The sequence below is a fragment of the Xiphophorus couchianus genome, chromosome 9 (genome assembly GCF_001444195.1).
Source record: "Xiphophorus couchianus chromosome 9, X_couchianus-1.0, whole genome shotgun sequence".
NCBI classification, from domain to species: domain Eukaryota; kingdom Metazoa; phylum Chordata; class Actinopteri; order Cyprinodontiformes; family Poeciliidae; genus Xiphophorus; species Xiphophorus couchianus.
The window spans coordinates 15,528,831-15,541,826 of record NC_040236.1 but is presented as its reverse complement, the minus strand read 5'-3'; the positions used below and the strand labels follow the sequence as shown (position 1 = coordinate 15,541,826).

At 38.3% G+C, this 12,996-nt stretch overlaps 2 protein-coding genes across 4 annotated transcripts in view; one reads left to right on the top strand and one right to left on the bottom strand.

The window, feature by feature from the left end:
- Positions 1 to 477: 477 nt before the first annotated feature.
- elovl8b (ELOVL fatty acid elongase 8b) lies at positions 478 to 4,976 on the top strand. Of its 2 annotated transcripts, none has more exons than XM_028028230.1 (8): positions 478 to 735; positions 808 to 865; positions 1,868 to 2,055; positions 3,774 to 3,854; positions 3,942 to 3,998; positions 4,095 to 4,209; positions 4,428 to 4,555; positions 4,654 to 4,976. In XM_028028230.1, the coding sequence occupies exons 2-8, from the start codon at positions 808 to 810 to the stop codon at positions 4,816 to 4,818; spliced, it is 792 nt and encodes a 263-aa protein (XP_027884031.1). In that variant the 5' UTR covers positions 478 to 735; the 3' UTR covers positions 4,819 to 4,976. The 2 variants fall into 2 exon arrangements, with proteins under 2 accessions (XP_027884031.1, XP_027884032.1); XM_028028231.1 differs by lacking the exon at positions 478 to 735 and adding an exon at positions 941 to 1,092 and having other exon boundaries at positions 802 to 865.
- The window catches only part of glis1b (GLIS family zinc finger 1b), a 91,574-nt gene continuing 83,552 nt past the window's right edge, over positions 4,975 to 12,996 (bottom strand). Inside the window, exons 9-11 of one of the 2 annotated variants that reach the window (XM_028028225.1) lie at positions 8,411 to 8,547; positions 7,563 to 7,718; positions 4,975 to 7,472 (exon numbers count right to left, since the gene is read on the bottom strand). In XM_028028225.1, the coding sequence (XP_027884026.1) occupies positions 7,336 to 7,472; positions 7,563 to 7,718; positions 8,411 to 8,547 (430 nt within the window). In that variant the 3' untranslated portion in view covers positions 4,975 to 7,335. The remainder of the gene's footprint in view (positions 7,473 to 7,562; positions 7,719 to 8,410; positions 8,548 to 12,996) is intronic. The other variant, XM_028028226.1, reaches the window with a different exon arrangement.

Genomic DNA, 12,996 nt, shown 5'->3' with positions numbered 1-12,996 from the left:
TACAAATCCTTTAGTGACCTTTCTGGCAAATATAGCAATAATAAATTAGAATATTATTGAAAAGTTAATTGATGCCATCAAATTAATTGAAAACCTCAGTAATTAGACTCTTTGCACTCAGAATGATTTTAAGCCCTTTCTTATATTTGCTAATTTTGATGACCATTGTTTTACAGCTAAAGAAAACCCAAAATTCATATTGTTTTATGCTGAGGTGGGTCACACTATAGACTGGTCACTAGCTGCAATCCATAATGATCCAAATTAACTGAAACAAACACTTAAAAAAGATGTGTAATGGATGTTATGCGTTAATATGAGCAGTTAGTTTAATGAAGTTTAAAAATGGCTAATAAATTAATCTTTATGTGATGTCCTAACATTGAGATATTGTCGTATTAGTTTGAAGGAAACGGCGCCCTCCAGTGCGCAGAAAATACAATTAACTACTGACAGGAAGAAACGCACAGGAAGTGATGTCATCGCTTATATCTCTCAAAGTAAAATTAGAAGAACCTGTTTTGGAGAACACCTCCAAAGTTTTCCGTTCACAAAACTTTAAGATAGGGTTTTAGTACATATATCCCACTTGAAAAAATTCCTGCTCTTTTTTTAAGCGCCCTGTAGGTTTTTTTTTTTTTTTTTTCCCCCGGTGATTACACAAAAACTTGGAGCAGCGTCCAAAGGTTGCCGAGCGCTGTCATCAAGGGCCGATAATTAAACCCGGTTTGCAAAGTGAGTGTATGTTTAAATTCAAGACGTATTGTGAATTCCTCACCCTTAGTAACCCGTGTTCCTGTGTTGTAGATGGATTCAGCATGGAACCGTGTCCTGTCTGTGCACCGGTGGATTTTGGAGAATGGAGGTATAATGATTTCTATCTATCCAAGTTCCAACCTACTTTCCCATCCAGTTATTTTTGCGTATGCATGTTTTGCAGCAGAGGACATGAGTAAAAAGGACATGTCTGAGTGGGACTTGGGCGCTGCAGCTGTGCTCTCCGGATTGACCAGCCGCACAAGGAACTTTTTGTGGCTTGCCACATGATTTGCCTTCATGACTGATATTATATCAGTTTTCCCTAATGGCAGTGTGAGAAACAGGAAGCCATTAACTTCCCCGACGAAAGTCGTTCTTGTTTTTCAGTGCATTTTTTGAATGTGTTGCCAATAGTACATTATTGGAAGTATGGTGGCTTGAAAACGTCCCTATACCCCTGTTAAAGTAGGAGATTGGTTATGAGGTCACTGTGTAATTTTGAAATATGTGGCACAGAATGTTACACTTGTGTAATTCAATCGATAAAACAATACCTTTTTTAGATGGAAAAAAAAAATTATAAAGGTCCTAAAGCCCAGTTTTAGCTGTGTGCACATCCTCAGATTAAAACATTCATGAAGCATCATTTGAATCAGCTGCTTTATTTAGTGTTCTTTGGTCGGAGTCTATACGCATCATGCATTTTGACTTTAAAATATTTGCCCACATTGACTTGTAAACGTTTTCCAAATCTATTATACCCACAGCCCTCATCATGCGACTCCACAAATTTTCAGAATAATTTAGTTGTAAGTTTAAGTAACCTTTCGGAAGTTTGGATGTTTGTTTTGGTGGCTATGTACAGCAGGCAAGAGGCGGGTCACACCCTAGACAGTACATCACAGAGCAGATATTACTATATTTGTGTTAATTGATTTTTGTTTTTTTGCAGCAATTGCTTTTCAGTTTTAAATATATAGTCATGTAAAGGAATCAGTTTTCCATTTTCTGTAAAACTGCTTCCTTCACTGTGTTGAAAGCTGTTGAAGTGGATTGTTATACATCTGTGTGCCTTGGTGTTCTGACTTGTGCCTTTTTCGTCCTCCAGACAAGAGGACGGACCCCTGGCCCCTGGTGTACTCCCCTGTCCCGGTGACTCTCATCTTCCTGGGTTACCTCTGTATGATCTGGGCCGGTTCTCATCTGATGAAAAACCGGAAGCCTTTTGAGCTCAAAATAGTTCTCATCGTTTATAACTTTGCCATGGTTGGCTTCTCTGCATACATGTTCTACGAGGTGTGTGTTATTTTGTCTCCCGTTAGAGGACAAATCTAGTTATTAAAGACAAAGGCAGTAATGAAAATATCACTCTGTTCAAACATTTCCAGTTATCTTACTTAAGTTTTGCCTCCACTTTGAAGTCTGTGTTTTATATGATTTAGGAAAATTAGAATGCATGTTGACGGTTTTTTGAGTGTCATCTGCTTGTAGACTATTACTCTGTGCAGGTTCATTTTAAATTCTCTCTGAGCACAAACTTTTGTTTTAAATTTAGTGCTGTTTAGAAATTTAGAATTTCATATTCCACTTAGATTTCAGTTAAAATAAAATTTTTATTCAACATAATGCATAATTTCAAACTAGATCCCAAAAGCCATTAGTCAATGCATAAAAGAAATCATTCTAAAAGTGTAGGGACTTAAAGTAACATTTAATGTCTCAAATGGAAACAAGTAACAAAAGGTAGAATGGTTTAGAGCTCACTGAGACTCTCATGAAGACAGAGATTGTGTTAAAATATTAAACTTCATGAAGTTTGCACAGTAAATCTGAAAACTGATCAGTGATCTCTAGCCTTTTCTGCCTTTGTAATTTTTTGCAGCTTTGCAGCACCTATTTTAGGCTCTGTCTGTTGCAAGGTACACAGAGCAGCTCAGTTTTATTGAAAAAAGTAACAGTTGATTTTTTTTATTAGCTGATAATTACAGTATGTGTTGATAGTAAAAGCCTCCCTGTGTTGAAGTTGCTGATATTGGAAAATAGAGGTTTCATCACAGTTTATCTACAGTATGTGCCCATCCGGTGAGGTTTCAATTTCTAGAACAGGTCTTATGATAAGTCTTGTCACTAGTAAATAAGTAAACCAAAGAGGTTTTGCGATTCTGCTATTTGAAGTCATTTGAATTAAAACTGGAACTTTCTGGTCAGTGGAGGAACATGAATGAACCACATACTAAGAGCAAAATTGTCTGTAGTTAAGCATGGGGTTGGCTCAATGGTTTTCTGGGGATGCTTTGCTTCCTGTGACATTGGAATCCTGTAGCACATGGGGGACAAGATGGATTTAATAAAGCATCATGGAATTCTGGGACAAGAAGGTTTAATGAAGCTTTGGCATCATTAAACTATCAGACAGGGGACAGTGGTCCCAAACATATCTCAGTCCGCCAACGCTTGGCTTCAGAAAAAGTCCTACAGGAGCCATCATTGTAGACTGACTTGAACTTTTCAGTGGGATTTAAAAAAATGATGATTCATAAATCCAAGATTATTACTGAACTGGAGGTCTTTACCCAGGAGCAGTGGGTAACTATTGCTAAGTATGTCATGAAGTATGTAAATATTGTTGAGGCTGCTGAGAGCATTGGAAGTTGCATTTTGTGTTTAATATGAAGAAAATACTGGTGATAATTGTGTTGACCTATTTTAAATGGTTCTTGTCTGATTTGTTGATTGCAAACAGCTGCTACTCTTTTATTGCCAATAAGTCTTACTTGTAGAGGGTGATGAAAAATGTTCTTTGCAACTGTTCTGGCTCCAGTTCCTTGAAGCTAATTGCAGAATCTGTGTTAAATTAAAAAAACAACAACACTTGAGTGAATTTCATTGGTCAGGGATGCACAGATGCTTATTTTTAGACGAACTAAAACAGGACAGAAAATTTATCAGTAAACAACTTTAAAAAAAATATCAAATCACTTAATCTCCCATCTCAATCTCTTGACTGTTTTCAGTTCCTGGTCACATCGTGGCTCTCAAACTACAGCCTGCTCTGTCAGCCTGTGGATTACAGCAATAGCCCACTGCCCTTGAGGGTAAGGGTTCATATTTTAGTCCAGCAGAGCATTAGAAAGACACAGTGACTGTCAGTAACATGTTTTTTTTTGTTTTTTTTTCTGCAGATGGCCAGGGTTTGTTGGTGGTTTTTCTTTTCTAAGATCATAGAGCTCCTTGACACGGTACTTTGTTTCTTCCCATTTTGCTTTATCCCATTTGTTTTATTGAGTTTGAGTGCAGTTGTGACTGGTTTTACACCCTGTGTTCCTGTGGAGCAGCTCTTCTTCATCTTGAGGAAGAAGAATAGTCAGCTGACCTTCCTTCATGTTTACCATCATGGCAGCATGATCTTCAACTGGTGGGCAGGAGTAAAGTATGTGGCTGGAGGACAATGTAAGTGAGGTTTGAATCCATATTATATTTTAATAGGATTCGCATGATTGGCCAACACAAAGTTGGAAATAATTGTGAAGCCAGCCCTTACCAGGCTTGGATATTTAATTTGATGTTATACGGTTACTCTTTGGGTTTTTTCAATCTCACCTACACATTTTGCTTATTTTCTTCAATTGTTGGGGTTTGTGTTTGTTTTTCTGCCCCACACTCCACAGCTTTCTTCATCGGCCTTGTCAACACCTTCGTCCACATCGTCATGTACACTTATTACTGTCTGTCTGCATTCGGTCCTCACATGCAGAAGCACCTTTGGTGGAAGAAATACCTCACTATGCTGCAGCTGGTTGGTTGCTTCAGAACTTTCTGGCTGTTGCTTCTGTCAGAGGTACGATCACAAAATGCGTCATTTAATCTGATCTGTATCCCCATTTGCCATTGCAGCTGCAGTTCCTGCTCTTCTTCCTTCACACCGGCTACAACCTGATCACCGAGTGCAACTTCCCAGACTCCATGAACATAGTGGTGTTTGGTTATGTTCTTACCCTCATAATGCTCTTTTGTAACTTCTACTATCAGAAATACGTCCTCAAGAAGAAGCAGAAATGAGGCAACATCAAACTCAGTTCTTTTTTTGGGAAGCTATGTCATTACCCAGAGTTTTCCAGAAGACAGCTGCAGTATTATCCCGTCCACTAGAGGGCACAACCAGCTCACAAGTCTTAAGGTTTTTTTTCTGAACAGACTCATAAACGATGTGAACTGTTTCAATTCTCCTCTGTGTGATTTTATTTTCTTAAATGACACTCAAATGGTTGTTGTAAACAAACTGTACATTTTATACACATAATAATAATAATAATATTATTAATAATGATAATCATTATAATTGGAGGTGTGGTTGTCTCTGCAGTATTACAGGACTAATGAGCCAGAAACCTCCATCCAAAATAAATTCAAACACAGGAAGAAAACATTTAACACTTACAGAAATGCAACTTTTTTGTCACTGATAAAAACATCACAGCAAAATGATATATTTTACACTTCAGTCCACAAATAATGGAGGCTGTAAATTAAAGAGAAAAATGTGGTTCAAATGGTGAACAACACATCTCATGTTATTTGAAATTCATACCTTGAACTGAAGACAATCTGGTTCTGTTGTAATTAGTTTCAGTAAAGGATGAGAACTTTGCTCAAATACATTTCCAGAACATGATATGAAAAACTGTATGTAAACATTGTACATTTAAAATTTCTGCCTTGAGTTGTGAGATCTATTCATCATATCTGTTCACTTTGATTTTGCCGATGCAGCTGAATTTGAGATGGGGCAGGGGCAGAAGAAATACGTGCATTTTATTTTGCTGTACATTGTCAAGTTTTCTTCCCCACAATAAATTGGCTGAAATGAAACCTCAGATATATCCCGATCTAAAGCGACCTCAAATTGGAAAAAATGATCTACCAATATTTCACTTAAACTAACTTTTCACATTACAATTTGTCAGTTATGATGTTTGTTCATCATTTTGTACATGTTTTTTTTTTATCATGTAAATCATTCAAAGAATTTCCTTGTTGCTGAAATGTGCTATACAAATAAACTTGACTTGAGCTGCCTTTAAAAAAGTTTCTACAGCAAGATTTATTTCACAAATTAACCTAAATTTGCTTTAATCATTTATATGGAGATGAATGACAGTTACATTGCCTGCAAAAGTATCAATACCCCATGAACTTTTCTGCTGAGCTGTCATGAGGACACCGGCATCCTCATGGACCCACTGGATTACGTGTCTTGGAGGTGACGGTTAAAGGGTTAACCCTCCTGTTATGTTGCGGGTCAAATTGACCCGTTTTAGTTGGAAGTATTTTTTTTGCGTGAACCTTTTTCTATTTGTCTTAATAGGTGCACTGTACATATAAATTGAAAATTTATTCATTTTACACATTTGTAAACCCCCCCTGCGTCTACGTTTTACACAGATACTGTTCGGTCAAATTGACTGCCGGGTCAAGAAAACTAACCTTTATGTGATAGACCAACACAGAGTAGTGCATAATTGGGAAGGACAAGAAAAATCTATATTTTCTTTACAACCAAAAATGCATTTCTAACCTGGCTATCTGAATCAATAATTTGTAGAATCACCTTTTGATACAACAACAACTGCAAGTCTTTTGTTGGTATGATTGTCACAGTTTTCAAATATCAACAAGGAAACCTTTGTCCAATATTTCTTGTGCAATAATCCAAGCTCAGTCTGATTTGAGTGTCTGTGAACAGTAGCAATTGTTACCACAGGTTCTCAGTTAGATATAGATCTGGATTTTGACTAGGCCATTGTAAGACACAAATATGGCTTGACCTAAACCATTCCCTGGCAGCTCCGACTGCATGTTAGGGTCATTGTCCTGCTGGTTGGTGAGCCTTTGCTCCAGTTTCAAATTTTTTGCAAACTTTACCAGTTTTTCTTATGCTCTATTTAGGTCCCACAATCTTCCCATTAACTCTGACAAATATTCCTGGCTATGATGAGTAAGATTACAAGCACACCATGATGCTGCCACAACCATGTTTCACGGTAAAGATGATGTCTTTTGAGATGTGCACGGTACGGTGTTAGTTTTCTGCTACAATGTCTATAGCAGAAAAGTTAAATTTGGTCTCAAAGTCTTCTGCATGTTTAGATCTGGACTTTCTGGGATATGGGAGAAATCTTTTTGTTAGGTGAGTGAGAATTAAGGAGTTGAAGACAAACTTCCTTTTCAGTTCCAAACATTAAAACATAAAACATTAACAGTTATGCACTAATTTGTGTCGGTCTTTGACAGATTTGACAAAATGCGGAAAAGTTAAAGGGGTATGTAAAGCTTTTGTAGGCATCTATGCCTAATTGCAAGTTATGTTTTTATACCTTTAAATAAGGCAGTGCATCAAGTATCATTTTTATAGGCTGTAATGTTTGTTTAGTTCAGTTGGTCACTGTCTGGTGGATATGTCAGAATGACCTTAGAAGAGGTTTTGTTTTCAGTTTTGGGGAAAGAAACAAGGGCTGAAGATGAAGATGCGCTTGGTGAGTTGTGCAGCGTAGCGCAACAACAACTCATAGATTGGATCTATGTTTCCGTGTAGACCGACGACATGTGGCTCAAGTTGCGGTCGAAGCTGCCCACCTGAAAGAAAATGCTGTCGTCGGTGCTGGAGGAATACTGGCACCCTGAGCCCCCCTGCAGCTCCTGGGTCCCGCCGAATCCTGGTGTAGATGTTTACAATATAACACTTTAAGAGCACATTTTCACTCCTGGTATGAAGATTAGTGGAAAAAATATAATTTTTTTTTTACCTGTAGGTCCAGTGTTGTTGGTGGGCAGGTGAAAGCCATTGTGCTGATGGGAGGAGTAGTTATGAGCATCTCCTGGGACGTGGACACCGCTGACCGTCTGCTCCATCCTGTAGGAGTCTCCAAAATGGAAGCAGCTCTGAAAGCTGGCTTGGTATTCTAAGAAATGAAGGCGGGATGTGGAGGAGAGGAAAGAAAATTATAGAAGCCACACTTGATCAGCTGCCACCAGCATTCACTGTACCTCTGATTGGTTCTAATGTCTGCCCCATCCGGCTCAAACCTAATGTGGATCTCACATTATGACAATGCTATATTTGTGCTCTGCTAACTCTGCCAGCCTTATACTGTGCTGCATTTGTCCCCGCAGCCTCAGCTCATACTCGGAATCAACCGCAGGAGTCTTGATAATGGGAAAGAAGCCTTTCCTGGAGCACTTTTACGCAACTCCCCGACCGCAGCGTGGTTACAGAGGCAGCCGTGTGGAGATCTTTACAGGAAAAACAGTGTTTAGGACATTTGGGGGAAAAGGCTCGAGAGTGACAGCTGAGACGGCCGAATGCATGAACCAGCAGTTTGTTGGCCAATCCAGCGATGGTAATAGGGTTCCGGCATGTGGTTCTCTCAACTCTAATCTTTTTTTTTTTTTTTACCTTAACAGTGCTCTGACAGACACAACTTCCTCTCAATAAGGGCCTTTGATGTGGATCTACTGATGTGATTTGCATTTGAAAATCATTGCTGTGTTCACAATTTTAGCTATCTTGTCCGCTAACCCTGTTATAGCACGGATAGCATTAAAAAACAACGGAATTTCTGTAACAAATTCATAATCTTTTTGTTAGCTTTACCGTCAGTGGCAGGTTGCTGATGGTGATAATGTGGGTAGGGCTTGTGGTGAGGATGAGCATGTTGTTTCTCCTGTGAAAGAGGAGGTGGAGTTCCTGTTGCCTTCATGCCAGGAGACAGGAGGGGGCCTGACAGCCTGCTGAGACAAAAACAAAAACACAGAGGACATCAAACCACTGATGTCCTCTGATCTGCAACTGCATAATTCCTGAGAGTCTCAGAAATCTCCAATAAAATGCTTTGTGCCTTTATGACATCTTAGCCAAACCAGGAGCTACATGTTGGACTGAGTACACCTCATGATTTGACAAACCTAGCAGAACAGTTCCTGATCCAAACACACTCACAGGGAAGTAAGCTGTGCAAGCATGTGGAAATTTAGGTTACCCACACATAATCCTATTTCTACCAAGTATTATGGTCTTTAGGTCAACAAACATCATTTAAGAGAACACACACACACACACACACACCCCACCCCCCCCGCACACACTCCAACACACACACACACACACACACACACACACACACACACACACACACACACAATTATGACTGCAGTAGTCATGATTTCTAGATTCATGTCTCCAAGAGCGTATTAAACAAAATCAACAATATTCCCTGGTAAAAAAAAATCTATCGGAGGCAATCCAAGTCAAAGGGAGAAAAGCCCAGACCGTGCTGGAAGCGGAAATGTTTTTTTTTTTTTTAGAGGAATTGCAAAAAATAATAATAATAATCTAATTCAGTTATGTTCAAAAAAGTGAAAATAATGCAAATATGAATTACACACCGTGACATATTTCCACTGTTTATTTCCGTTCACTCCATAATTTCTCCATGGTGTTTTGGTTTGGTGAGTTTTTGGGCAATTCAGCACTGTGATAAAATGGTCATAAAACCAGGTCTGGGTACTTTTGGCTGTACACAGAGGTGACAAATCCTGCTGGAAAAAGAAATCGGCATCTCCATAAAATCTGTCAGCAAAGTATAGTATAGAGTGCTTTAAAGTCTCCTGGTGGATGCCAGTGCTGACTTTGGACTTGATAAAATACAGTGGACCAACTCCAGCAGATGACATGGCTCTAAGGCCTCTGGCATCATATCGGGGTCAACAGTGGCTTAGCACAAGAAGTGCGACAGTTTCAGCTCATATGCTGGAAACATCTCTGTATGGTGACCAATTGAAGCATTTACTACTGCTGCAGTCTAATCCTTGGGAATTTCACAAATTTTTGAATGTACTTTGCTTCAAAATCCATTTAAGGCTGCTGTTATCACTATTTGTCAGTTTTTTTAAACAATTTTTCTTCCACATAACTTTCCATTTGTATCCGTGGTTACAGCACTTTGTGACACCCAGCTTCTTTGTCAGACATTTTTTGTCTTTGATAAAGTCTTCCCTATGATGGTACAGGCCATAATCTAACACTTATGTATTAAAAATTATCATTTAATCTGTACCACGAGTTTCACATTTTAAATTGAATTACTTAAGAAAAAATAATCTTTCCATATTTTACACTAAACTTTTAAAAACCATTCTAAACATGGCATAAGTTTGAAGATTACTGTGTAAGCATCAGCTATAAAATCTTATTTATCAAGTCATTGTAAAATATTTTTCATTTTACAAATTAAGTAAAATGAAAAATATTTCTAAAACTAAAGAGTACATCTTTATTGACAGATTTTCATAGGTACTAATTTGTATCTACAAGCCTAAAAAAACCCAACCTTGCATACTCTGAGGATGCTGCGGTATCAGTCGTGCAAAACAAAGTTTGCCTACAACTCAGAACAATCAACTAAATAAGTTGATGTTAAACAGTTGACATTCAGTTAATGAAATAAGCTCAAGTCCAGACTCGGAGGTAATAGACGTGCCTTTAAAATGAGTAAATTCAGCAGCTACTTACGACTGCATATCAGGAATGCCAACACATAAACTGCTGCCGTGTTACTACGTGCCGCAACGCTGCAGAGGCATATGGTTTGCAGTAAGCTCTGTACGAACGTGATGACAGAGCGTTGCTCCAGGCGGCTGAGCCCTCAGATGACTGTTCATTCGCTGGCCTGGCTGGAGCCCACTGCATGACCTACTGCTCTGTGCACGAAGGCCGTCCCACCCAGCACTCAGGCGCTGGCAGGGGTCTGAGCAGGACATTTGGATGGTGAAGGGGGAGGGTAGTGTCAAACTGCAGGAGAAGCAACTTTACGTCTTCGCTGCCAATACTGGATCTATTTTTAACAGCCGGAAAATTTAGCTTGAGGCTCACCGTATTTACCTTCTATCAATAGAGATCTTTGTAAACCTGTAAATATTTTTAGGAAAGGTCGTGGCTATTTTCTAAGGTCACGCTTTTGCTCCTTTATGTTGTCAGTTTTTTAAGACCTGTAGATTTAATGAAAGATCAATCAGGCATCCAGCTAGACAAATGCAATTACATTTCCTTTAATTTAATTTTTAACTCAGTTTCACAACATAATTAGGTAGTTATTCTAAGTATAAATTTGACATGTAGAAACTGTATTGTTAGTATGGTCCATTAAATAATTTCTATCAAATAATGAAGTCTATTTTCATTCTTTAACTAATTTAGGTCAAAGTTGTGATTAAATTAAAATACTTCATTAGAATGATTTTATTATAAAAAAATTTGTTTTACTGCAGCATCTCAGAAATGCTGTTTGAAGATGGTTAAGAGACTGACATTATCCACAGTGAAACAAATCCTTTAATGACATGGGCTACCAGGCAGCTCAGCAAAGAAGAAGCCATTTGTCTGAAGCATCACAAAAAGCTAGATTCCACTTTGCTAATGCACACTGGGACAAAGATGTTATTTCTGGAGACTTGTCCTGTTATATGATTAAACTAAAATTGAGCTGTTTGGCCGTAATGACCTTTACATTCAGAGGGGAAAAAAGGGAAAGCGTCTAATCCTAAGAAAACAATCCCCACTGTGGAGAATAGAGATGGCGGCATCATGTTGCATGAGTGTTTTACTGCAAGAGGGAGTTGAGCACCTCATAAGATATCATCATAAGGAAAGAATACTGGGCTGACACATTTAAGCAACGTCTTGAGAATAGCCAGAAAGTTAAAGCTTGGGCACAAATGGGTTTTCCAACTTGACAATTACCAAATATTAGCTACAAAGTGATTTAAAGGCAACAAAATTAATGCTTTGCTGTGTACCTCCCAAAGCCCTGTATATTCAGGCATAACTAAAAAGGTTTATATGAGCAAATCAACCAACAAACCTGACTCAGTTCTATCAGGAGGAGTAGGGCAAAACTCAAGCTATTTACTGTGAGAAGCTTGTTGAAGGATAGCTAAAACATTTCATCAAAACTTTACAGTTTAAAAAGCAAGTCAAGAAAATATACACAAACCTCAGAATTTTACAAAAGTTAGAAAATGAGACAATTTATCTTGCTTTCAGCAAATAATAGGAATAAGAAAATATATTTAGATTTGATGTCTGACATTTTTTGGATACAATATTTGTTAAAATACGGTGGGAACTATGTATGTTTACATATCTTTTTGTATAAATGATCAATGAAAATCTAACAAACCTTACAGAATTTCTACTTATATAATTTTGCCACAAATATTTGGAGAGGTTAGCTATTCTGTTTGACAGAAACTAAAACTGGTTACAGCACTGGCAACTCAAAATGTTTTTCATACAAAGCACAGTTGCGGAGAATTTAAACAATTTGCTTTCCTTTTGCTTTCCAAAAGTTAAAATGACATCAGGAAACATTACATTTGACTTCTTGTGCATCACAAACTGAGGATGCTTGTGTGGCAACTTGTCCGACTGCAGCCCAGAAGAAGCTAGCTGTTAGCAATCTTTACTAATTCATGTGTTGGCACAGTCCCAGAGTACAGCCATGTGTTCCTGCAGAGAGCAGTGTTCCCCTGGGAGCTGCTGTCAGCGCAAACTCAGGAAACAGTTATACTGTTCATATTTTTACAAGCTGCCTCTATGTGCAGCTAAAGTGAATCACAAGCTAATCACTGCCAGCTGCTCCGTGCCCTGATTTTGCTTGTTTGGCTGGCCTAAAAACATTTCAGGCTCCAGGTATGAGGAAAATCTTTTATGTGTCACATTCATCTAGCGCCTCAAATTCATTCTCACTGATCGTCCTGTACAACTCTGTTTTGTTTTTTTCTACACTCCACTCCAGTCCTCTTGGGATGACAAAGCAATCTGATTACTGGCCTTAGGATTTGTTCAATCTGGAGTTGGCAGATGAATGAAATGGAAAATATTGCATTTGATGGCCAATATTTCATAAAAGCAGAGAAAGTCCAGAGTACGAAACGTCTAATGCATGGCTGCTACACCTTTTCTAGGTCAACGTTTTATAATTTTCCAGGCACAAATTGGCAAATTTCTCAATCTGTGAGTCATTGTTTATGTTAATCAAAAAAATAATAATTCTCAGAATTATACAAACTTCTACAGTATTCGGGAAAAAAAAAGGAAAAACAACAATAGGACCGATGGACATTTGAAAGACAGATTGACATGGATGGGTGGACTGCGGATTAACGATGTATTGGTTGATG